This window comes from Myodes glareolus, chromosome X (assembly GCF_982192425.1).
Source record: "Myodes glareolus chromosome X, mMyoGla1.1, whole genome shotgun sequence".
In the NCBI taxonomy this organism is placed as follows: domain Eukaryota; kingdom Metazoa; phylum Chordata; class Mammalia; order Rodentia; family Cricetidae; genus Myodes; species Myodes glareolus.
This window is the reverse complement of record NC_142053.1, coordinates 117372933-117399478: the sequence shown is the minus strand read 5'-3', so window position 1 is coordinate 117399478 and position 26546 is coordinate 117372933. Positions and strand designations below refer to the sequence as shown.

Here is a 26546-nt window from a genome sequence, read left to right as displayed (position 1 = left end):
TTTCAATATGAATCATGTTAAAGGAAAACATATTGCATGTCACTGACCAATAAATGATGCAACCAAATGGCTTACACACAAGAGAGGTTCCCATCTGCCACTGCTGAAGCAGTTAAGTCCATTCATTTATATATTTATGGTTCACTTTTAAGCAATATAGTGTCCAAGTCTTTATTTGTTTTTTTCACATAGGGACTCTTCAGTACATGGCACCTGAGATTATTGATCAGGGACCTCGAGGGTATGGTGCTCCAGCTGATATCTGGTCCTTGGGCTGCACCATCATTGAGATGGCAACCAGCAGGCCTCCATTCCATGAGCTTGGTGAGCCACAAGCAGCCATGTTCAAGGTAAAATATATTTGTTCATTTAGGTGGTTTGGATGGATGTTGAAACAGAACTCCCCAGATGTGAAGCTCAGGATTCTTTTTTTTTTTTTTTTTCCCCCTCCCAACACCCTCCCACTCCCCCCACTCCCCCCCTCCTTCCCCTCCGTCCCCCAGGGCAGTCAGGGTTTCCTGCCCTGTGGGAAGCTCCAGCTCCCTCCCCCTCCCTCCAGGTCCAGGAAGGCTAGCATCCAAACAGACTGGATCCCCAAAATCCAGCATATGCAGAGGAAACAGGTCCCAGTGTCATAGTCAATGGCTTTTCAGAAAGACCCCGGGCCAGCCACAGTCAGAGAATCCGGCCAAATTCCGAGAATCTGTCTAGATCACGTCCTCGTTCAGTCCCAGTCCGGCTGGCCCTGGTAAACTCTCATCAGATCCGTTCCCTTGTATCAGTGGGTGATAGCATCCCTCGCAGTACTGATTTCGTTTTTCATGTTCCTCCTCCTTCCGCTCCCCCTCCGGACCTCGGGGGGCTCAATCCGGTCCTCCAATGTGGGCCTCCGACTGCATAGCCGTCCTTCGCCAGAGGAAGGATCTATGGTGATAAGCAAAATATACATCAGTATGGTCATGGGCCACGGCCGATTCAGGCACCCTCTCCTCTGTCCAGAGAGCAATCTGGGGGATTTCTCCTTGGACCTGGGATCCCATATATAATCAAGTCTCCTGTAAACCCTAAAATGGCTCCCTTAGTTGAAATATATTGTTCCCTGATCCCATATTCATCCTACCTCCCTTGAAGCTCAGGATTCTGACACTGAAGTTGGTTCTTGGCAGAAGGTTCTCACAGCTTGCCTGTCTCACATCAGCAACCCAGACAATTGCAAGGCCAAGATAGAAAGTCAAGAATCCTCTGACCTTTCAATCCCAGTAAACCCTGAATGTAAGGGTTACAAAAAAAAAAAAAAAAAAACTTCCCTCAGCACATCAGTTACTATAATTGATCCACTTGGAGCCATTGAAGACCACCAGCTGCCATCACAGGTCCTGAAATCTATAGCAGCTGCCACTAAGGAAAACATGCTGCCTACTTTCTGGTCTGCTGAACTCTCGTGGTGCTCAGGATGAACTGAATTCGTCCATTGAACAAAAGTAACTTTCCTGGTCCTCTTCCTGTCTCCTGCTTTTGTTTAACTAATAAGCTTGTACAAACTCTTTGGAATGTATTGACTTTTTTGGGTTTGAAGTCAAGTTTTTATTGCCAACAAAAACATAGTCAAAAATCTTAGAGATGTACTTAGGGTGAATATGATGGTACACTCTTGGGAGCACTTGGAAAATAGAGGCAGATGATCAGGCGTTCAAGGCCATCCTCAGCTACATACTAAGTTTGATGCTAGCCTGGGACACTAGAGACCCTTTCTTACCCCCAGCCCCACCCATGCATGTATAAGATGCCAGGTGCTACCCACTTTGCTGTTTTCATTCTAAGAGCCAGAGAGGGACTACCTCTTCCCACTTTAGAATCAGGTCCTGATGTTTTTATTTTTATCTTTGTGTGTTTTGGTGCTGGTGAGCACTGCCAACTTCTCTTCCCCATTGCTCAGGTGAGGAGTGCATGCCTGGCAATTGGATTCTGTCCAGCATCTAATATTCTCATAACTCTTAGGCCATTCATCTGTTCAAGCCATAAGGAGTAGTGTCCTGAGAATGGGACATGTCACTTGGTCAAGGGCTTTGTGATGATAAAATCAGAAGGCTCTGCAATTTCAGAGCTCACAGCGTGAAGCAAGGGAGTCAAAATCAGCACCTAGGACAGCCAAGGAATGGACAGTGAGTACGGATATGAAAGATAGAGTGGCTTTTATCTCTGGGTTGCAAAGTGGAGTTGGGAAAGGCACAGGATGGTGCTGGGGGTTATGATGACAGCTCCTAAGATGGCTAGAGAGTAGCCTCTAATGAGAACAGTTATAGAGGAAGAGGTTATATAGGAGTTTTCAGAGATTTCTATGCCATGATGGGACATGACATCTGGAGACTGACTCTTGTTCCACTGTGGTTCACACGTTACCTCCTTCAGCAGGGAAGTGGATTAGCTGGAAGGAAGAGGAACTGAAGCTACCTTGGTCTTGCAAGTCCTAACTAGGAAGATTTATTCCTCCCTCAACCACAACCTTTGGTGGGGGTGGGGAGCACCTTATCTGTAAAATGGACAATTTGCTTATCTGTAAGGCAACCACCTCAGGCTATGCTTGCTTGTGGCTTAGAGCTGGAGGCTATGAATCTGGGCTGTGGAGCAAAATAGAGATAAAGAGATCTGAGAGGGTGTTATCTGATAAGAGTCTTTATCTGGGAAGATAGTACCAATCTTTGAACCCTTTGAATTTTCTCAACTGGAGCTTTCCTACCAGAGAGACTACCATCCTCTAGAGGAGTTTCTCAGCCCTTTAACACCGTTCCTCATGTGGTGAGCCCCCCAACCATAAAATTATTTTGTTGCTACTTCAAAACTAACTTTTCTATTGTTCTGAATTATAATGTAAATATTTCTGGAGATAGATGTTTGCCAAAGGGGTCATGACCCACAGGTTGAGAACCCCTGCTCTGGAGGCTTAAAGCACAGTTGTTGGTCACAGTTCTGAGTTGACTGTTGGTCTTTGAGTGTTCTTCCCTGACTTTACTTGTGGGTGCATCCAACTGGTGACCTTGTTGGGGCAGGATCATCTGACAGGGCTCTCCTGCATGGCTGAGAGTACAGCAGGGATGGTAGATGAGCCAGCCACTCTTTCCATGTGCTTTTCTGTCCTGGCTACCTTTTCATACTGTGGTGATCTCCAGACTCCAAGAGCAGGGTCAACCAGGCCTTTTACGGTCTATGTCCTGAAAGCCTCACAATATTGCTTTCCCAACAGTTTTTTTGGTACAAGTCATGAGAAGCTAGTCAAGACTTCAGGGAAGGGGAAATAGACTCCATCTGTAGATGGGAGGAGCAGAAGCATCATGTGGCACAGGGCCCTTCAAAGTGTCATTGAGCTCTTACCTTCGTGAGATGGCAGCTTCTATTGAACATGCATGTACCTGATTTCACCCACGGCTGACATTGTTAACTGTCCCTTCAATGCAGGTAGGGATGTTTAAGATCCACCCGGAAATTCCAGAAGCCCTTTCGGCTGAAGCCAGAGCCTTCATCTTATCTTGCTTTGAACCTGATCCTCACAAACGGGTCACTGCTGCTGACCTACTCCGAGAAGGGTTCTTAAGGCAAGTGAACAAGGGCAAGAAGAACCGAATTGCTTTCAAGCCTTCAGGTAAGGCCTACCAGGACAACTGGAGAACACCCTGGGCTTGAGCTGCTCTCATGCTCAGAGAAAGAAAAGGGGTCCCCAGAATACCAAGCTTCCCATGCTAGGCCCACTTAAATAAAGAACAGCAGGAGTGGTCCCAGAGGTTTGAAGAGTATGCAGGCCCAGCCAATTGCCCGTCTATTTTCTCACAGGCACAGGGCACCTCATGGATCACTATGATGCCCTGTCCTGTACTTAAAGTACTTCTTTGAGGGATGTGTGGAGGAAGAAGACAAGTGGTCCTCTACCTGAGGTTTTGACCTTCCCCACATGTAGAGCCTGATGCCTCACTTTAGAAGTCTGGCCTGCCATCCTTTGTTGATACCGACTTGATAAAAGGGCACATTGGGGTAGTCTGCCTGTGTTTGCCATCCTGCAGACCAGAAAATTCTACATGACACTTTATCGTGTAGTAAGTCCTGTCAGTGAACTAGGGTTGACCTAAAAAGAAAACAGTTTGCCCTCTTTTCGCTGGGTGGATGAGTCAGAGGCTAAGGCAGTGTGACTCACCAACTTGCCGTAGAGAGCTGTATTCCAGATGAGGCTCACCCCAAACGTACATTTTCACTCAGATCCTTCCCCTAGAGATTGTTCCAGCAGATGAGAGTACTCCGTGATTAGCAAGCCCTTATCTGCACACCTGAGCACTCTCTGGCTGTTTCTCCACAGAGGGTGTCCGGAGTGGCAGTGGTACCCTGGCCCTGCCCTCAGCAGGTGAGCTTATGGGCAGCAGCAGCAGCGAGCACGGCTCCATCTCCCCAGACTCGGATGCCCAGCCTGATGCATTCTTTGAGAAAGCTCAGGTGCCCAAGCATCAGCTCAGCCACTTTCTCAGGTACTGTCAGTGTCCCCTGTCCCTCTGCAGGATACTGGTCGTTCTTCAGTATCAGAACACTTGCTGGGTCATGGAAAGGGTTTTTGTCGGGCAGCAGGGCGGTCAAGGAAACACTTCCTTCAGCTAGTGCCCCTTTTATTCTCTGGTTGTCCCCATTCTTCTTCTCTCCCCTCCCCCTCCACGCTTCCCCTTTCTCCTCTCCTCTTCCCCTCCCCCTCTCTGGCTCCCTGTTCTCTCCCTCTTCCCTTCTCATTTACCCTCCTTTTGGTCCCTTATCTCCTTGTTCTCCTCCCTCAAGGATACCGTGGAGGGAGTCAAGGAGGAGAGAGGGGATACTAACCTCTTGCCCACCCACAAGTTTCTTTTCTGGAGTCTCCCCCAGAGCAGAACATGCTACCCTTCCAAGACAGAAACAGGAATTGTTGAATGTGTTTGTCTGCAGTGTCCCAGATGAAAGCTCGGCCTTAGAAGACCGCAACACAGCCTTATCCCCAGAGGAGAGGGATCCTGGGCTTTTTCTGCTGCGCAAAGACAGTGAGCGCAGAGCCATCCTGTACAGAATCCTTTGGGAGGAACAGAACCAGGTGGCTTCCAACTTGCAGGAGTGTGTGGTCCAGGTACAGGCTGAGGGACGGGGTCTGATAACAGGGACAACAGGGTGGCCTGTACTCTGGCACTTTCACATGGTAGTAATGATTACTGTACTTATTTCCCGATACCTTTCCCTTTCCTAACAAAGGAAAACACAAAGAAAACTCCCCTGAAAGGTAAATTTTCAGCCTACTGCAGTGCTTCCTGGAATTGGTGGGGTGGTGCTGCCCTCTGGCGGAAAACAAGCCAGATGGCAGCTGAAAGCCCTGGAAGACTTAGCGCTTCCTAGTCCTCTAGAGCAAAGCTTCTCAAGCTGTGGGTGGCAACCCCTTTGAAGTCACATATCAATTCATAACAGTAGCAAAAATACAGTTTTGAGGAAGAAACTAAATAGCTTTATGGTTGGAGGTCACCACAACATGAGGAACTGTATTAAAGGGTCACAGATTAAGAAGGTTGAGAACCACCATGCTAGAGCTACACCCAGAAGTTAAGAGAACAGCCACTGTAGGGAAAATGGTTATGGAATAAAACAAAGTTTTAACTCGGTCACAGTAGTAGCAAAGTGATGTCTCTCCTTTTATTATGGATGGGAAGTTATTTTTAAGAGAGACCATTGCCCTGCTGTGAACTGTACTTTGTGAGGCCCACCTAGCGCACTGTAGAGTACTCAAACAGGATGACAGCACCATTCCCAGCTGGCTTAGTGCTGAGGCATCATCTACCCACCTGTCAGAAAGGATCCCCAAGACTGACAGGAAGGATATGGAGAGCTCCCACAATTCCATTAGCAAATGTAGTCTACTTTCCCACAATGCATGTGGAAATTCATACCTCCTGACTCAGTCAAACGAAAATGATTTTGTGTATGTATGTGTGTATGTGGTTGTCAGAGTTCAGAAGAGTTGCTTCTCTCAGTTGGCCACATCAAACAGATAATTGGAATCCTCAGAGACTTCATCCGCTCTCCAGAGCACAGGGTGATGGCGGCCACAATAGCAAAACTAAAGGTGGACCTGGACTTTGACAGCTCATCCATCAACCAGATTCACCTGATCCTGTTTGGATTCCAGGATGCTGTGAGTGCTATGGGGCCCAGAAGAACATGATAGCTAAACTAGTTAACTCACCCTGTTCTTCAGTGGCACCCATTCCTTCTCTTTTGTTCACAACCTGAACCCCAAATTTCAGCAGCTCTTTGTAAGCACACAGTAATTGCATTTGATCACAGAGAGCATGCGTAGGCTATGGGGACAGGAACTTGCCAGAACAGTGGGTATGCTTCAATGCCTGCCCAGATGTATGTTCCTCCAATACCAAAGCCAGATCTGGTTTATCTTGTCACATGTTCCCAATAGTCTGTCATGTCATAGATGCTCAATAAATGCTCTTTGAATCAACAGCCAAGAGGCTCAGTGACATTGATCCCATTGTGGTAATGCATTGTTTAGAACCCATTGTGACTTAGGGTCTACCTAGAGGAAGGTTCATTCAGAAGAATGAAGCAGGCAGAAATCCAGGGTAGCACGGCAACATTTCCTCTCAGAGGGAAGAGGAACAAATTAGAATTAGTAAGTCAGTTTCTTAAAAGTTCAAAAGAATAGACATATGGACTTTTGTGACTTTTTTTAGGTCAATAGAATTTTGAGAAACCACTTAATTAGGCCTCACTGGATGTTTGCAATGGACAACATCATTCGCAGAGCTGTGCAAGCTGCAGTTGCCATTCTCATCCCAGGTAAGTGCCCTCTTGCTCTCAAGGTCAGATTCAGGCTGCCCAAAAGAGCATTATTAGCCTCAAACATCCAATTCTGTTTCCACTTTGGTTTTATACTTCCCCACAGTTAAGTAAATGCTGTCATAGATCTTTCTGGGACTAAAAGTCTGTGATAACATCTCTTTAATGTCCTATTTACTTACCTCCGGGGCATAATGAAGGTGACTGTGTACAGATTATACTTTTGATCCTAACAAGAAGTCAGTGTTTGAAGGCAGGGATTCTCCAGTGATGATACAGCCTCCTCAGTGTGCATGTTCACCCATGCTTATCAGATAATTGATAATTACATAGCTGTTTCTTCAGAGGCATTCTCCATTGGCTACAGATCTTGTTGTATGTACATGCATGTTCATTCTGGGAAACAAACTCAGGTTCTTACGTGTTCTGAAGTACATGCTGTATCTCTGTGCTATGTACTCCCAGCCCAATCTTAAGAGGCTTCCTTTTTGAAATGTTAGCACAAACTTAATGCTCAGCTTGCTTCTCCTGTGGCACTTTGGCTGAGGAAGGCAGGCTTTAGAATTGTTGCTACTTTCCCTCCCTTTCTTCACACTGGGCCCTTGCTGGTCACTTCTGTCTGCTCTCCCAAGTGCTCCTTGGAACAGGAACCAAGCAGAGCACAAGCCTGTTTGTAGCCATTCACTGTCCATTTTTTTCTTGTGTAAACTCAGAAAGACCATATTTACACTGCAGAGTCCAATCAAATCATCTCTTTTAGTCAGTAGTGCCCTCATACAGCAAGCAGTGCAATGAATTGCCTTACTGAGTGCTGTTCTGTACACCTTGGTCTGTTTTCAGAGCTCCAAGCCCACTTTGAGCCTGCCTCTGAGGCCGAAGGGGTGGACAAGGACACAGAAGTGGAAGGGAACTATCCCTTTGTAGACCTGCTTGGCCAAGAAGTGCATATGACACCCAGAGGTACCAGACCTGGCTCAGTTGCTATCGAAGAGGGCCAGCCCCAGCAGCAGGACCCAAGCCTCCAACTGAGCAAGCTCAGGCAAGAGACCAACAGGTCAGGATCTCACACACCTGGTATAAGATCCTCCAGCCACAGTTGAAAACTTTATCTAGGTCTTGGGGAAATGTATATTCACTGTCAGTGAACTGGGGCAAGGGTACATTTTCAAGTGCACAAAGGCCTCCATTCTCTCAATGCCAGGAATCAGTACAGTGCGTCGTCACAGGTCACACACAAATCTGCCATACCAAAAGCAGCAAGCAGCACCATCTGAGGTTTGGCTTCACAGTGGCACCTCTGGCATGGTATGTGGTCCAGTGATGACAGCTATAGCCTGCCCCCACAGAAGCAGTTGGAGGAGTGGGGGGGCAACATAGCAGTTTGTAGATAGTGGTATATTCTTTAACCCTACTCCAAGCCTTCCCAGTCACTTGTTAGGATCCCTAGGCATTAGTAGATTGCCTTTCCAACCTTGTAAACGAGTAACACAATTCCCCTTTGCTCTGGAGAATCAATAAGCTTTTTAAAACCACCACCCACATTTATAGTAAACTAGCTGGTGTTTGCTCCAAATGTCACATTGTTGTTTGTGGCAGTGCTGTCTGAATGGGGAGATTAGGTACTGGGCACATACTTTTGGATAAAAAGATGTATACAAATAACCCTTAAAGGAAGTTTGATCTTATATAGATATTTTTAAGGCCTGGAATTTAAATAATCATGATGGCAAAAACTCAGGAATTTTAAAATGACAAGTACAAAAAAAGTTCAAAAAAGTTGGTAGTAATATTTTTCTTCAAAATGTCTTGCAGAAAGATTTTAATTGTCCAACTCAGTGTTAACATGAGTAGTTAATAAATACGCAGCCTGCCTATCCTCATGGTGCGGCATAAACAAAAATGGGAATCATTCCCATTAACCACAAGCTACTTAATGTGCTCAAAGAGGAGCTTCTTGAGACAGATGAAGGCAGGCAGGGCAGAGGTGAGAAAGGATTTTTTACTTGTTGAGTACTAGTATTATCTCTTTGTGGTCTTGCTGGGGTAGAAATATCCATCTCTCCCACTCCATTTGCTAACAAATGACCCCAAAACTGTTTTCATCCATTTATATTATGGCTGTGCCCTCTCAGGCAGTATCAATAATGAACTCCAGTAATTTAAAGCTTAGTACTGCAATCATTTGTTCACCAGTAGATAACCACATGGCATCCCTTTTTGATTAGTTTAAAATAAATTAATCTTGTTTATTACTAGATACACGAGCAAATGAAAGTTAGCCATGGTTCCGACTTCCAGCTCTGTTGCCTTCTGCTGTTAATGAGCTAGCATGGGGCAATCCAGAAGCTTGAGGCTTAACTGTATCAAGACATACCTTTCATGTCTCAGGGCCACCATGAGTAAGACTAAATGGCGTAAGATAAGGAAGACCCCACCAGAGACAGAGTAAATTGCTTAAAGAAATGCCTTGGAAAAGAATGACTACTTCCTAATTGTGTGTCCTAAGGTTTAAATGCACTACGGGCAGTCGTCGGTGTTAGTGACTGTTAGCAGCATTCCCCTCATGCAGCTGCAGCGTGCACTGTCCATCCTTGGTCCCTTGGCTGTTCTTGTCAAAATAGTACTCTTGCTTTGGCTACTAATGAGTGTAGAAAGAAGGCTGCCCATCATAGAGTCAGCTACTTTATCCGACTTGGTTTAAATAATTAGATGGTTTCTGATAACATTTTGAAACAAAACTGTCTTAGTCCAGGAGGCTGCTCTAATAAAATAAGCAAAAATTCATTTCTCACAGCTCTGCAAACTTCAAAGTCTAAGATCAAGGTGAGGGTACAGATAGCTGTACACTCCCAAGGCCTCTTACACTACCATTTAACATGAATTTCAAGAGGGATACAATCATTGGTTCCATTGCAAAAAATATACTCACACTCTCAGTACTGGGTCTTTGGCATCATGGAGAAGAAAAAGACATTTCTCCTATGCAAGCTGAAACCTACTGGACAAAAATTGTTAGCAACAATCCACTACTACTCTTTGGGGCCTCACAGCTTGGATTTAAATTATGCCTTTTCCTTTGTTTATCCAATACCTGATGTTTAACAGATGTTTGAATTGAATGTGAATACTTTATGAATGATGGGTATTGTTTTTTAAAAAACAGACTTTGGGAACACCTAGTTCAAAAAGAAAGAGAGTACCAGAATCTTCTACGGCTAACTCTAGAACAGAAGACTCAAGAATTACATCACCTTCAGTTACAATACAAATCCAATGGTGAGTCATTTTCCCTTTGCTTTGACATAGGTGTCAAAGAGGGACAAAAAATCTGACTTATACCTTGAAGAAATGGCTAAGGTTACCATATAGTATACTGATTCTAGTCGGTATTTTAGAAGAGGCAAAACTGGACAGAAATCACTATGGACAGGGAAGAGCCCTGACGCATAGCAGCAAAAAAGTATCTTGACTATGATAGTCCACAGAGGATACCTAAATTAGAATGACTCATATCTGCCCCTTAGAGCATAAAAGTAGCTCTTGGGATAAAGAACTGGACATAAAGCTATGCTACCAAATCTTAGCATAACATTTCTTGAGTTTCAGTGTAAATAGAGATGATCCTACTCTCTGGAAGGGGAACCCAAGAATAGTAAAAGTAGCTGAATCAGAAAAGTTTATTTCCTTTTCACATCACATTTACATTCTGTTTGGATATGTCATTACATCCACTTTGTTAGTTTCGAAGCAGTTTATGGTTATACACTACTATACAATAAAACAAAATTGGAATCATTATAGGTGGTACAGAGAATCCAGCACCCCCTGATGAACTGGGAACAGACAGAGAGCTTATAGACTGGTTGCAACTACAAGGAGTGGATGCAAATACAATAGAAAAGGTAAATTCCTAAATCAAAGTATTCCTATGATATTATTGAAAAGCTGCTTATCTCATAAACTGAATCATTGTTTCAGATTGTTGAAGAAGATTATACACTTTCTGATATTCTCAATGACATTACTAAGGAAGACCTAAGGTGCCTTAGATTACGGTAAGAGCTTTCAAATGGTTTGAGTCTTGGAAGGTCTTAGTGAAGTAGAAAAACAAAATGATGGTAGCTTCCTCTGATCTTAAATTATCTTCCACTCTTGTTTAAATGCCCACACCTCTACAGAGAGCCACCAAACATCCTATGGCACCAGGTTCAGACAAAGAAAACACACTTTAATAAGTTAGATTATATTTGAAAGAGTATCTATCTGGCAAATGTAATTCTGTAGATTGAATGCTTGCTTCTCCTATTTGTGAAGTGGCTGTTTTCAAATTTGCTTTTCTTATGAAAACTCCTATTTTGCAGCGGTGGTGTCCTCTGTAGGCTCTGGCATGCAGTCTCCCAGCACAGAAGACAAATGCAGGAGTCCTCACACTGAGCCAAGCTGGAGAAAATAAGCAAATACCCTACCACCTGCTTATGGTCAAAGCTTCTGTTCGTGTACACACAAATCCTGCGTTTACATAAATTCCAGCATGTATAATCTTAGACCATCCTTGTTTATAAACAGGATTGTATGTAACATCAACCATGATCTAGTATATTGAATCCTTAGGACTATACTTAATTGAAAAAGTCAGCATACCTTATAGTAACTGCTGGAAAGATAAAGCATAATACTTAAATGTGAAAGGTAAAAAACAGTGTGCCTTGCAATGGGAGTACAAGTTCATGTTTGTTAAATGTCTAAAAGGAGAAAATTAAATTATTATATCTTTGAAATCGCTTTATTTTAAAATGCCTGATTATATAATAGCCTTTGATCACAGAGACATGATGGTCAGTGCTAACAAATGACAGCCTCCACAATGCAGGGTGGCTGCTACTCTTCTACCCAGCATGCCACCAGGACATATCTGTGGTAGGACATGATGAGGGAAAGGTATAAACACTGCATTATCCATTTCAAATCCTATACAAATCCAATACACTCTTATTCACATGGATACACTGCATACAACATATAAACTGCATGCAACTTACTCTTCCTTAATTTACATGTCTTCAAGACTTTGGGTATTTCCTGTCCTTAAAGTTGAAAGCACAGAGTTCTTACAGTGGATGATAAACCCCCTCTCATTTCGGTTTCCCATTAACTGACTGATTTAAACTTGATCCACTGGTTGGCACCACGCACTTCAAAGGGAGGATCACTACTGTAGATGTGATAGCCTAGTTCCTCCAAGGGTGGCTCTGGATCAGCTGTAGCAAACTGGGCAGCATCTTCGATTTCTTTCCTCACTTCCACATCAATCTCCTAAACAATGCAAGAGATTTTTTTTCAATCAAGGGCAGCTTTGGACCCAACCAGGAAGTCTGAGAACCTGTTACTATAATATGTGACTCTTCAACACTTAAAAACACTTAAAGACAGTGTATAAATTACACATGCAAAGGATATTTTTAGGGAAAAGGGGGGGAACAAAAGTTTTTGTACGAATGTCTATTACTCTACTTTCTTTTTTTGAGACAGGATATCTATCATTGAGCACAGAGCTCACCAGTTGGCCAGCACACTCAAAGCATTTGTCTTCACCTCTATCCAGAGCTAGAGTTGTACACATGCACCACTGTGTCCATTATATGTGGGTGCTGGGAATCCAGACTCGTATCCTCATACTTCTGCGGTAAGCACTTTACCAAGTGAGTCATATCCCCTGCCCTGCAACTCTTTAATTCTCAGCCCTGTGAAACTTCAGATTCAACAATAACCTCATCAGAATGCTTTCTGGGTTTGGAAAAACCTCAACTTTCTGGCCACTTGGGAGTGACATTTTGCGGGGTGTGGGAAATTAGTCAGTAAACCTACCTTTAAAACCAGACTTAAACCTCTAAGAGCAACTGTACCTTTAATTCTTCAACACTTGCAAGATTGCTGTTCACCATTCTATCCTTGAGAAGCATAATAGGGTCGCTCTTACTTCTTACTTCCTGGATTTCTTCTCGAGTGCGGTAACTATGGGGAAGGGAGATGCAGTGATAGACCCTTAAGAACAGTGTGCCTGAGAACTTTGTGAAGTATAGGAGTATATTTTTGAAAGAGAGGAAGAGCAAGCTAATACTGATGTCACTGTGGGACTAGTTGGGGTGGTAGGCATCTTTTATAGAAAGCTATTCACTGTAACTTGGGGCTTCATGGCATTCTAACAAGGACCAAGTATTTGCTTCTTTGACCTGGAAGAGAGAGTCACCAATTTTACACATTTAGCCTCAATTTTTTTTTACATGGATGGAGCAAGGAAGAGCTGGCAGTAGTGGTAATTCTAGACTTTTGAAGCATCATGAATGAATGAAACTTATGCCCTGGCAATGCTGAAGCATGTATGGAAAGACCTATATGGCTCTTCTGTTGAACTTGTTCATATTGGGTTTCGTGGCCTAAGTTGATGAGGATGACTGACCAGGTCTCTTCCCCCTGAAGCATCATACCAAGCAGGAAATAACTACACCTTGCCTTTCTCACTAAGACCCCAAAGCAGCATGATCAGCAAAATCCTAAACACACCAAGCTTCTGATTAGGACCCATTTTCCTATGTTTCCCTCAGTCCAGTGGTTCTCAACTTTTCTAATGTTGTAACTCTTTAATACAGTTCCTCATGTTGTGGTTAACCCCAACCATAAAATTATTTTCATGGCTACCTCATAACTTATTTTGCTACTGTTAAGAACCATAATGTAACTAACTATCTGGTATGTGACTCCTGTGAAAGTGTTGTTGAGAGCCACTGCCTTAGTCCATTCTACAAGGGCTGAACTAAAAGTTCGACTAAACTGACCACTTCTAAACTGTGTCATCATTACATGCTAGAGCTAAAAGAAAAAGGAACAGCTTAAACTTTCCATGTAGCAGTTAGCCTTGCTCCCTACCAGTGAGACTTTCAAATCTCAGTCCTAAGTAGAATTTGCCATGCCTGAATTTGGGGTAATGCCCACATAAACTAAGTGACCCCAAAATAATTCTCTTATCTGCCTTACATTGACACACTGCAATTTAGTTACATAATGTTCTTTTTTAAATGACTGCTCATATTCATGCTAACATATAGGATACATTATAGGGATCTTCAAGCTGCTTTCAGACTAAGACTCAAAACAACCACTTGATGCCAACAAAACAATTTTATTTGGTTGTTAAGAGCCAATGAATAAGTTCCTCTACTGTTTTATTTAAGCAAAGCCTGCCCACCCACCATGGGAACCACAATGAAGATACCCCATGAACTTTACCTGACTCCAGGGTCACTCATACTATGTCCATGGTAACGGTAAGTCTGTAGCTCCATCAGGATGGGCCCCTAAAATAGAGCCATAAATGCATAAATGTTATGGAGATATGTGCCAAGAATTGTTGCCCCTCAAATGGAGACACCCCCTCCAGCAACAACCAATACATTCTTATCCACCTTCTATGTATTAGCTGAGTTGTCAAGAGTTTACTGGTTGACTTTTTTTTGTTTATTTGTTTTTCGAGACAGCATTTCTCTGTGTAACAGCTCTGACTGTCCTAGAACTGCCTCAAACTCAAGAGAGATTCGCTGCCTCTGCCTCCCTGAGTGCTGAGATTAAAGGCATGCACCACCCAGATTGATTCTTAACACCAACTTATCTCATGTTTCTTCCTTCTGAATTTTAACAAAAGTAAATTGCAGGGGCATGTTTTCTGGGCTTAGAACAACCACTTAAACTTAGCTACTTGAAGTTCCTTTTAAGCCAGTCTCAACTGTTCCCCTCTCCCTCCCTGCCATACACTGACAGGTAAAGCAGCAAGATATATAATAGGCATTCAAATGCAGCATTGTGGAGATCCAAAGTTTGATCATTCAAGGGACTTATGATTAACAGAGGGATGGGAACACATAATTAACCAAACCAAAAGACAAAAGAGGTTTTCAAATTAATGTCAAAGTGAAGACAGAGGCAAAATGCCAAGGAAATGCAAGAATAGAGAAATATGGAATGTTTACTAGGTGAGCCAAGATCATGCTATCCCATTGGACTCTGCTTGTTTCAGAGAGCTCACTTAGTCATTACCCCAGGATAGCTCCAACTGCCATCTGGAAAGGCTTCTTTTAACTGAGATAAATGTCATTATAAACCTGTAACCTAAAAGCCTATGGAAAAAAATCTCATCTTACCTTACCAGACCTACAATATGCAGCTGCAAACTTTGTTGCCTCTCGGACACACAAGATATCCATTCCATCTACCTGTTAATAAATGTGGGAGGGGCAGAATGTAAATGAACTATTCAGATCCATTTAACTTTTATTGTGGTGCTGAACTCTAGGGCCTAACTCTAGGCAAGGGCTCTGCCACTAAGCCACACCTCCTGCCCTCCCATTCAACTTTTAATGTCCTATTCAGGCATACTGTGGCGAAACTGTAGACCATCTAGCTGACAGGGTATGGTTCTGTCTCTACAATAAGGAACCTTACCCTTAGTCCAGGAATAAAATCTCCTCTTTTGTAGTAATCTGTGCTGGCCGCTGCTCTCTCGACAGATGTCCCCATGCCATAGCGGTTATTCTCACAGATGAAAATACAAGGTAGTTTCCACAATGCTGCCATATTGTAAGCTTCAAATATTTGACCCTAAAAGCATTATATAAAATGCAAGTGGTTTAATTTGCTTATTTCTCTAGACTTTTTCACCATTCCTAATAGTTGTTGCTCTGCCTAACACAGAGAGCTTGCACTAAGGCCAAACAGCCTCATCTTTATAACCAAGTTTCTGGTGGTGAGGGAAAGGAGCACGTGCTGCTATGGTAGGGAAACGTGGTGTGTACTGCATGACTAGTATACATTTTGGGGGACCTACTAATATAGAGCACACTGCAAAGAGGAACATGGAAAAGCACCAAGCTACCAATTAGTTTTACGCTCTCCTATTAATCTGTCACACTCAATTGACCAGATAATCAGAGTGAACCAGCAGCATCTGAGATTCAGCATCCAGGACAGGGTCTCAGTAAGTGCTGTCCAGAGACTGGTGATTACTGAGACCAAGACAGGTTGAGCAAAGAAACCAAGAGCCGAGGTTCAGACATTATAGGAATGTGGTATTGTGTTCGAGTGCAAGTGAAGAGTCTCTGTATCATACTATTGGTTTGTAATGGTCTACATTTAGCCAATGAGGCTGTACCTATGGCTCAGCTGTAAAGATCACTTGCTACTCTTGTAGAGGACCTAAGTTCAGTTCCCAGCACCCACATGGCAGCTCACAACTGTCCTCAACCCCAGTTCCAGGGGACCTTCTGACCTCCATTGGCACCAGGCACACATGCAGTGCACAAACACACATGCAGGCAAAACTAGAAATAAGTAGATCTTTTAAAGAGAAATTACAAAAAAAATCCCACCACAGAGCATATTTGCAAAGCATAAATGTAACGCAAAGAGGCACATCATCACAGAAATGTACCCTTAGAAGGCTCAGGTCAAGAGGTAAAGCTCCCATGTGAGTAAGCCACATGAAATGCTATTTCAATTAATAAAGAATATGCCATTTCTTTATAAATCCAAATATAGCCAGTCACAACTTGGAAATAAAAGTAATTGTTACTAGAAATTAAGAGATGCACTTACCTGATTAGCAGCGCCATCACCATATAATGTCAAACAGACCTCATCTTTTCCATTGTATTTGCAGGCCAGAGCAATCCCTGCTCCTAGGGGCACCTAACATAAAGACCAACCAAGAAAACTGTACAAATTAATCTCAGTTAAAATGCATTTAAATTTCAACGCCTGGAGAATACGGGAAGCTAAACTAGTGCTACAAGTCTTCATTCCTAACCCTGTCACTATCCACCTACTGTCATTTTGAACAAAAAATGAATAACTCCTATATTGTTTCTCATTTCTGCACCCAAAGATTTAACAACAAGATCACAACAAGATAAAAAAATGAAACCTAGATATATAATAAAACCTACTGTAGCGGATATTGTTGCATGCTGTTATGTTTCACTTCTCATTAATTGACGAGAACAAGGACTTCCTAGTCATGAAAGTAAGGTTTTTGCTTTTTTTCTTAGGCTGTCAATTTAACTTATGCTGTCAATTTAACAAGCCCCTCACTTGTAATTGGACCCCAATGCTAGCACTGCCTATGAGTATGTCAGAGTGAACGAAGCTGAGGTGATGAGCCATTGATTTTACTGAAATATAAAAAGAAAGATGAAGGGATAGCTCCACCACTATAGGCTCTTACTCATAAACATAACAAAGACAACAAACCTTAAACACTACCCAAATCTACTTATTAATTCCTCAAATGGGAAGATAAACGGCAGTAAGTAAAGACAAACCAAACTCCCAAATTACTGAAATCCTTCAGAGAAGTTCTCTGGGGTGAAGAAAGTCCTGAAGACACAGGCAAGGAAAAAATATACCAAAGCATATTACCTGAGCTCCAACAATGCCATTGCCCCCATAGAAGTTCTTGGCGTACATGTGCATCGATCCACCTTTCCCTTTAGCACAGCCTCCTCTTCGTCCTAGAAATGGCAGTACACACACCATGCATGAATAAAAACAACCACACAAAGCAATAACCACCACCCAATCCAACTGTCTGTCCCTCCAGGAAAACACTCCTCCTCATCTCTGTGTCTGTGATAAAGTTAGACTAATCCAATTGTGCCTGCTTTCTAAACGCTTTTTACTTTCAGATGTTAGCAAAGTATTTTTGACACTAGGTTTAGAGGGAGTACACACATTATCTAGAATCTGCCTACATTTCAATGTTTTAGTGAAAGCAAACCTTATTTTCCAATTTCACCTGAGGGTCCAGATGACCTCATAAATGGTTTAACTCAGTCACAACAGAGGTACCAAGATACATACCAGAAGGCTTGATTGTTTCAAAAAGGAAAGTCCTAAGATTTTTACCACTAACTTATAATGCTTAGCAACTTAATGGAAGATATTTGACAATTTCCTCCACTCACTATCCCTCTCTGTAAATCCACAGCAAACCTGTTAGCTCTGCAAGAATTGCTCGGACAGGCAGGCCCCGAGTGAAGGTGAAGCCATGAGCTCGATAGGCTGTGATGAGATGGTCCGTGGGGTTTATGCCGGCCTCTAGGCCCACACAGCAGGCTTCCTAGAGTAAAGGAAGAACAACAAAGCAATTTTATTATTTATTTTTGAATTAAGAGTTTCTATTAGATTCAACAATTTAAAAACTACAGATCGGGGCTGGAGAGATGGCTCAGAGGTTAAGAGCATTGACTGCTCTTCCAAAGGTCCTGAGTTCAATTCCCAGCAACCACATGGTGGCTCACAACCATCTGTAATGGGGTCTGGTGCCCTCTTCTGGCCTGCAGGCATACACACAGACAGAATATTGTATACATAATAAATAAATAAATATTTAAAAAATAAAAATAAAAACTACAGATCAAGCTGGTCAATGGCGGCACACACCTTTAATCCCAGGACTCAGGAGGCAGAGGCAGGTAGATCTCTGTGAGACTGAGGCCAGCCTGGTCTACAGAGTGAGTTCCAGAACAGCCAGAGCTACATAAAGAAACTCTGTCTCAAAAAACCAAAACAGATCAAACAAACAAACAAACAAAAAATAACAAAAAAATTCCAAAACCACACATGGATCAGTGAACCTGTCATTAGTAACTCCAAAAAAATATTTTTCATTAAAAAACAAGGTAAAAGGTAAGGTCTAAACCAGAAGTCATAACCAATCCACAAATGTGCTGCTTCCTTCAGCCTGGACAAAATTTAAAAATATAATTTCCCAGTCAGATGCCAACATTAAAAAATGATAGAATGCATGCAAACCAAAGAAGTCTTACTTCTGTGTTTCCATATGGAAGTAGCTGACTGAAACCAAGTCGTGGCATCTCTGGATGGGGCCTAACCATCCCAACTCTCCACTGATCCATCTTACCAGTGTTCATATTGTTATACATAACTGACTTCACTCATTTATTCTACCTAGCTAGCTCCTGTAGACTTCTAAATTTGGAACCAGTTACTGTCAACTTAAAAAGTTCTAGAATCACCTAGTAGACAAAGCTCTGGGCATGTCTATGAGGAAATTTCTTGGGCAGAAGTGGGAAGACCCACCCCTACATGTGGATGGCAGCATCCCCATAGCCTAGAATCCCAGATTAAATAAAAAAGGAGAAAACAAGGTAAGCGGCAGCATTCACATCTCTGCTTCCTGACTGCACATTCAATGTGACCAGATAACTCAGCTCCTACGCCATGCCTTCCCCACCAAGATGGACTATACCTTCAAGCTAAAATAAACACTTCCTTATGTTGCTTCTGTTGGCTATTTTGTCACAAATGGATCTCTTTCTCTCTCTCTCGCTCACTCGCTCGCGCACACACACACACCCATAAAACAACAAAATAGCCCTTTCCCTAAGAATGCATACAGCATAGATGAATGGGGTTCCAGCAAATTTCTAAAACTAAAATTCTAAGAACAGATACAAAATTCAGAAATGCTAAGTGTGAATAAATTCTTATGCCTACTATTCATAGTGGGTCTTAGCATTCTAGTTTTATTTTGAAATCCCTACTTCAAATCCTTCTGACACAAGAAGCAGGGTGAAAATCAATAAACAGAAACCATACTTAAAGCTAAGTGTGGTGGCTCATGTAATCCCAGCATTCTGGGGGATGAGGCAGCACTGTTCAGGAGTTTCAAACCAGCTTGGACAGTGAGAGAAAACTCGGTGAGTAAAGGAGGTTGCTATCAAGCCTGGCAGCTTGAGTTCAATCCCTAGAACCCATATGGTTGAAGGGAAGAACCAAATCCTTCAACCTGTCCTCTGACCCCCCCCCACCACACATACACACTCACACACAGGGTGGCACATAAATACCCACCACACACACACAAAATAAATGGTGGTTTTGAAATTCTAAAACCCTAGGATAAAAGCAAAGAAAAGAGGTGACAGGGCAAAGAAGGCATAAAGAAAGAAACCTAGTTAAGTATCCTAATAACATGCATGGCTTTCTAACAAACCTACCACTTACCTGACCATCACACAAGTGACAGAAACCACGAATAATTTTCTGTTTATACAGCTGATCTGCCTTTAGCTCCATTCGCCGCACAGTCTGCATCATCCTGTAGTACTTGAGCCCATCCTCTCTGGTGAGCACTGTGGTGACTGGAGGGCCCTCTTCTAGCCGATGAAGGTCACATTTCTGAAATGAAATAACGTAGTCACCCTCCAGTTACTACTCTACAAATACTGCTGATGCATTCTAAGATCCAACTCCACACAAATAGTACACAGCTTCAACAGCAGCAAAGAAATGCATGTCTCAGCAGTGCTTCAAGAATAATGTGTGAGAAAACCTTGATCCCATCACTTGAAAGGTGAGGGCAGGAGGAATAAGAGTTCAAGGTTATCCTTTGCTAGATAGGAAGTCTGGGATTAACCCATGAAACTCTGCCTCTAAAAGAAAAACAGTGCTTCAAAAATGCTTCTGATTCCTTAAATTTATGGTCATCATGTTTCACTGAATCACACCCGCCACCAAAGGTACATCCAATCTCTGGCTCAAGAAGGTCCACGTGCCAGGATAGCTATCAGGTCAACTCACCGTATTTGTAGGTGACAACATGTCAGAATGTGAAGAGGTTGAACCCTTCCAGAGTATATTTTTAAAGCCTGTATCCTTTAAACTGCCAGTAAGTTACTATTGCTAAACTTCTCTGAACCCCTGGTTCTAGAATATTTGAAAGAAAATGACCCTACCTTCACAGCACCAGTTTCAACTCCTTGAAGGTGAAAGTGTACCAATACCTGTGAAAAAACTAGAAGCACAAAGTGAAACACTCTTACCTTAATCTCAAATGTAGCATCATTCGCAAAATTACGGGAAGCTACTAGCACTCTGCTTGCCTAGAAAACAAAAATATGCAAATAAAGTCATTACTTCCGTTTTTGAACTGTCCAGAGTAAGTCATTACTATCATGAATCCATGTGTAAAGCATGTATTTTGAACACAGCCTCATCACTATCTGAAAGCAAAAAAAGAAGGTGGCAAACGCCAAGTCTATCCACTTTCCATTTTGTTTTCAAAGCAATTACAGTGAGAACAATAACAATGGTCAAGTTGAAGAAACTAGATTGTGTGGGCTTTTTAAGGTTTATTTGAAAAATACTTCACATAAAACTATGTTAATCCCTATTAAGGCAAGCTACTTTTCTATGACATATAACCATGAAGGAAAAAAAAAGACATTCAAAGTATGATATAAATACCTTAGTGAAAGCCATGGTAATGCTTGTCAAAAATAATGGACTTGGGCTAGCCACTGTATAACTTACGCAGTCTAAATTTTGTGAAGTCTCCTATTGGAGCCCCAAAAGAGAAGAATGTTCTTTTAAAACAGTATTCCCCTGACTGGTTTGAGTGGTTATTACTACTTAAGAGTTACTGATTCCTTTCTACCCTCACAACTGAACAAATTCAAGTATAACAAAAACATTCTAAGTGACAGACCACAAAACAGTTATTCAGTTCTAGCCACTGGCTGCCACATTTTCACATACTTATATGTAAACTCACATTTCTTTTCCTGGAGACATGAAATGTATTTATCAGATCCCAAAAAAAGCATGTTCAATATGTAACCCAATATATTTTGCAGCACTGGACTTGACCTTGGTGAGTAGCTAATATCAGCAGCTAGCTATACCTCCAAGTGTAGGATCCAACAGGCAGATTTAAAACCTACTTATCTCTCTCCTGCTCTTTTCTATCTCCTCCACCTCCCAATGCTGGAATTACAGGCATGCGGTAGCCTCTATTTATCTATAGACAGGATATAGTTTAGACCCTCAGTAGAAGCCTAAAACCACTGCTCACACTTAATTCAGTGTGAGTGCTGTGGCAGCAAGGCAGCTGGTCTGATGATAATCAAGATGACTCCTGGTGATGAACAACTGGGTACCCGGGTGGGGCAGACAGAGTGGACACCTGGCCGAAGGGATGATTTACATCCTAATCTGGACAATGGAAGACGGTGTCATTCTAGTCAGAATAGCGCAGAGCTTAAAAAACCCATCAATTATTTCTTTCTGGAACTTCAGACCACACCTATTAACAGGTAACCGAAACCACGGAAATTTGCAAAGCCACGGACACAAGGTGGGGAGGGGCACAATATGGCAACTGCTGTATTATCTGATAAAGCCAACAAAGGCAAGGGCACTACCCAAGGAAAACTCTAAATATCAGTAACGGATCCTTCAGTTAAATCACAGGGACAGAGCAGCATGTGTCAGCTATCTTAAAATGAAGAAGAACGTAAAAACAACAACAAAAAATAAAACCCTAAACCTGAAGCCAATCAAGTAGCAAACAAATGGTTGTGCTACTTCTGGCAGATAAATTATTTTGTGGAGCCAGAAATAGCTACTCTATTGCAAAGTAAGCTTCTGGATACAACTACAGAAACTAGTTTGGGGAACAATCTAGGGCAGAGACTACCCCCCCCTTGCGGAGGTGCCTATTTAACATATTAAAGCTAGACCTGCCAGGTAATCCCAGCTCAGTCCACAGCCCTCTCTACCCTGAACTCTCTCACCCATGAGCTGGGCTGTCCTTCCCTATATAAACCAGACATTGTGGTTACCCTTCCCCTTTTTGTATCTTTGGCCTCCTGGCAGCTGCATTTGGTTCCCCCTCTCCAAATGGTACAGCTCAGTCTGGTCATGTCCACTCTGGACTCTCCCAGATGCCCCTGCTTCTGACTATGCTCTCCCACAAATCTACAATAAACTTTCCCATCCACCATACCAAGGAGCAGTCATGATCTTTCCATTTTATTCTTTTTTTTCTTGCAACCCACCCAGGCGTTGGTAGCAAAGATAAATTCTCAAGGTAAAATTTATAAAGCCAGGGGTGGTGGCATACACCATTAATCCCAACAGGCAGAGGCAGGAGGATCCCTGTGAAATCAGCCTGGTCTACAAAGTGAGTTCCAGCCAGGGCAGTTACAGCGAAATTCTGTTGGGTGGGGGCCGACAGGACAACCAAACAAAAAAAAATTCTCTTTAAATGCAATTCTTGTTGGGTTTTCTTTTGGGGGGTGAACACATGACCTTACATATACTATGTAAATGCTCTATCTCTTGAACTACACTTCAGCCCCTAATGAAATTTCTTTCTTGAATAACTTATTCAATAAAAACTTGTGAGTATCTAAATACAGAATTTTCAGAAGTATTTAAGAATTCTCAGAATGTACCAACATGAATTAAAAACCTTACCTCCAATATGCAAAGGCAAAAAGTTATTGATGGTAAAAATCTCACAAAAGGGGGCATAACAAATACAAGCAATAAGGCAAAATAAACATTTTAAATGCAGCTCAGTCTTTAAAAGCTTTGAAAGCTTTCAACCTCATTTTAAAGTAAAACCACAATTTTGTAATCCATTTCAAAGTCGCACATCCAAACAGTGATGAGACAGGCAAACTTTAAGCCTGAGGTAAATCTTCACACCTCCCTAGTTTTTAAGGGGGAAATAATAAAAAGAGCAAAGGCACAAAACAGGCAGAGGCCTCAGAGAAAGTTAGGGGATTAACTAGGCACATTATTTTAGCTATCAAAAAGCAAATGCCTAATCCTTCATTCTCCCACAGAGGATCCCTTGGCCACTGCAGCCCTAGTTATACAAGTTTAATGAGCCACTGCTTACTGTTTGTAAGGGTATTTTTTTGCAAGGCTTAAATTAAATTTAAAAGTCTTTTCACATGTATAACATGAAAAACTCAAAACGAGCTATGTTGTATTACACAGGCTGCAATAAAAGAGAAATCTGCAATTCCTTAGAATTGCAAACTCTAAAAAGATACATTAGAGTTAGAGGTCTACTCAGAGATTAAAGGTGAAATTTAAGTTTTCAACATTATGAAAGGCTTCAGGAATGGTTCCTAATTAACATGTAACAAGTATGGTCACAAAGAAAACAGCCAGGCATAATGGTGCTCGCCTTTGATCCCAGCACTCAGAAGGCAAAGGCAGGCTGATTTCTCTGATTGGAGGCCAGCCAGAGCTACACAGTAAGACCCTTAGCGAAAGAGACAAAGACATGTCAAGCTGTTCCCCACCCCACCACATGCCGGATGTGGTGACTCAAGATTTTAATGCAAGCAGTCAGGAGGTAGAGAATGTAAGCAGATCTGAGTTCGAGGCCAGTCTGGAATACATAGTCAAAGACCTTGTCTCAAAAAAAAAATTAAAAAGCTAGCTACTGGAGAGTTTACACAATACCACCACCAAGTGAGAAAATAACAGGGTTCTTTCTATGGTGAATTCAACTCGAGAATTCAACTTTTTTTTTCCTGCAGTAAGGTGATTAAAGGAAATGATAAACTTGACTTTCAGACAAGGCAACACACCTAAGGTTAGTGTGCTGTGACTAGCAAAGATTTGAGGGGGTTTCCCTGTCTCCCACTGCTCTCTAGACTCCAAAAGGGGAGGGAGCACATGTCTTGGAAGGTAGGATTTTTATTGATTTCAGATTCTAATTCAACTTCTTCAAATTCTGACTTAGTTAAGAGCTGGCTCTTTCTTTTCCACCGAGGGAAACAAAGCTTCTTTTAGTTTCAACTTTATTTCATGGCCACTCTCCAAGGTACAAACAAATTCCCCTTTAACTATTTCCACACACAAGAAACTCGTTCAAACCAATTAAAATTTAGAACTGCAGTTTGAACACCTGTGAAGATTCTGGTCGAATTCAGGACACATACTATAAAAGTTCAGTAAATGCCAAACACATAATGCAAAGACACATTAAGTGTGCTTTACTGTCGATTTAGATTCAAACACAAATACAGCATTTACTCAATCAAAAGGTGTTTTTCTTTGACTGAATGGAATTCCTAGAGAAGTACACCTTTAACCTTCTCGCAACCTCCCCAAACTAAGCAGAACTGCATCAAGAAGAAATCAATAGAACCAGAATTACAAGTCAAAGCCTGGTGGCAGTTACACCAAGAAAACGCAACCTCTGGGTGGCGAGAGGTCAAAATGCTAAAAGCTTAGGTGTTAAGACACCTCTCAAAACCGGGGCCATAAGTTAAGTCTTAACCTCTAATCCTTACCCTCCGAGAACCATTGCTATTTTCTTTCGCTACTTTGAACTCTAAGCCTCTGTGTGTTTAAGGGTAAAGGTGGCTTCCTCTGGGTTAGGCTCGATTGCTCTAAAATTGACTGCCAAAAAAAACCTCAGATGAGCCGGGAGTAGAGGAAGTTTGTTTTCCGTGAGCCTGACCCCGTCTGAACCCTGCTTAGGACCGAGTGAGCACAGGTGATCCACAAATGCTCACCCAGCTGGGCACCCGTACGTGCCAGATGCCAGGCAGAAAGGTTGGCACACGTGCCACTCTCCGACTCAAGATAACCCCATAAGGTAGCGTTCTTAGTATCCCCGTTACGGAGATGAGGAAATTGGGCCCTGGGACGATTAAAAAAAAAACAAAACAAAACAAAAAAAACAAAAAACCTCTTTGCTTCTTGTTGGCAAGGACTCAAAACTAGTAAATGATGAAGTTGGGTTGTGCACGGATCATTCGACTCCCGGGACTGCGAGTTCTTTATTTCGTCTTATGTGGCCACTTGGCCACGAGCTATGACAAGGAGGAGAGTGCAAGTCACCGGAGTCCATGGAGGCTGGAGCAAGCCCAAGCTCCGCCTCCCGGTGTCCCGTAAGCAGCGGACGGTTCTGGGGCGCTGCTGGGGAGCCGGCGAGAAGCTCCACCAGTGGGAATTGGGGGAGGTGCAGCGGATCGGGCGGTTCTCAAGCCCCTCCGCCTCAGGCCGTGACGACACGCACCTCGCAACCTAGCAGGAGGCCCACGCGAGCTCCGTAGCTCGTCCCCCCCCCCCCCACCCCCGGCACCCGACCGCGCACTCCGGGGGTCCGGCCCGCCCTCCTCCCGCCCCGCCTCAGGCCGGCTCGAGCCCCACCCCAGCCTCACCGGCTTCTGCGCAGCGCCTGCCAACACGCGGGACACAGCGGCGAGCATCTTCCTCATGGAGCGCAGCAGACTCACGCGGTGGCAGCTGCACCCGGGCACTCAAAAGGAGTGGTTCGGGCGTCCCCAAGTCTCCTTGAGGCGCCCTGAGCCGAGACCACGCCCTAAACGCAGTGACGGAGTCGGTACGACATCACGCGCCGCGCCAGCCTGCGGGCCAATTAGAATGGCTGCCGGCGAAGGCTCCGCCCATCTCAGGAACCTGCGACCGCCCATTAAAGAATTAACCAAAAAAGGGGTGGGGCTCTGGGCGCCTTCCGTCGCTACGCGGCTAGCGGGTGAGGAGGCGGGAGCCAGCCCCAGGGCGCCTGCGTGGGAAAGTGGGGGTTCGGGGAGGCCTGGCCTTTCTCTTGCTCTCTGCACCACAAGCCAGCGAAGAATGGGCGAAGGCGGGTCCTTCTCTTTGCCCTGTCGGGCCGGTGGTGCGGCTTTACAGCCTTGTCCCAGTACACAGGAAAAAGCCGTGCTGTCGGCCAGAAAGACAGACCATCTGTTTTCTAGAAATAGTTCTGTCACTGATTTGTCTTTTAAAAGATCACATAGCCTTACAAAATGTTGCCCTTGTTGACTTGGGTGAGAATAACAAAAATAGATTTAATAGTTAAA

At 43.2% G+C, this 26546-nt stretch overlaps 2 protein-coding genes across 2 annotated transcripts in view; one reads left to right on the top strand and one right to left on the bottom strand.

The window, feature by feature from the left end:
* The window catches only part of Map3k15 (mitogen-activated protein kinase kinase kinase 15), a 121839-nt gene extending 110224 nt beyond the window's left edge, over positions 1-11615 (top strand). Inside the window, exons 19-29 of the mRNA XM_085684891.2 lie at positions 193-350; positions 3454-3637; positions 4343-4508; positions 4951-5125; positions 5993-6178; positions 6732-6837; positions 7678-7891; positions 10001-10113; positions 10639-10739; positions 10816-10892; positions 11199-11615. Of these exons, the coding sequence (XP_085541017.1) occupies positions 193-350; positions 3454-3637; positions 4343-4508; positions 4951-5125; positions 5993-6178; positions 6732-6837; positions 7678-7891; positions 10001-10113; positions 10639-10739; positions 10816-10892; positions 11199-11271 (1553 nt within the window). The 3' untranslated portion in view covers positions 11272-11615. The remainder of the gene's footprint in view (positions 1-192; positions 351-3453; positions 3638-4342; positions 4509-4950; positions 5126-5992; positions 6179-6731; positions 6838-7677; positions 7892-10000; positions 10114-10638; positions 10740-10815; positions 10893-11198) is intronic.
* On the bottom strand, positions 10501-26041 carry Pdha1 (pyruvate dehydrogenase E1 subunit alpha 1). Its single transcript, XM_048440697.3, has 11 exons — positions 25884-26041; positions 20730-20789; positions 19912-20085; positions 17875-18001; positions 17302-17393; positions 16480-16572; positions 15331-15486; positions 15030-15101; positions 14122-14189; positions 12741-12849; positions 10501-12150 (listed from the first exon to the last, which is right to left on the bottom strand). Exons 1-11 carry the CDS (start codon positions 25938-25940, stop codon positions 11986-11988), a joined length of 1173 nt encoding a protein of 390 aa, XP_048296654.1. The 5' UTR covers positions 25941-26041; the 3' UTR covers positions 10501-11985.
* Positions 26042-26546: the final 505 nt, after the last annotated feature.

Excerpts from the sequence above, each read along its gene's own strand:
- Pdha1 (XM_048440697.3), bottom strand. The coding sequence starts at position 25,940 with ATGAGGAAGATGCTCGCCGCTGTGTCCCGCGTGTTGGCAGGCGCTGCG. Across the intron at positions 20,790-25,883 it reads CAGGCGCTGCGCAGAAGCCG|GCAAGCAGAGTGCTAGTAGC; the intron begins GTGAGGCTGGGG and ends TTTGTTTTCTAG. Across the intron at positions 12,151-12,740 it reads CAAGTGTTGAAGAATTAAAG|GAGATTGATGTGGAAGTGAG; the intron begins GTACAGTTGCTC and ends TGCATTGTTTAG.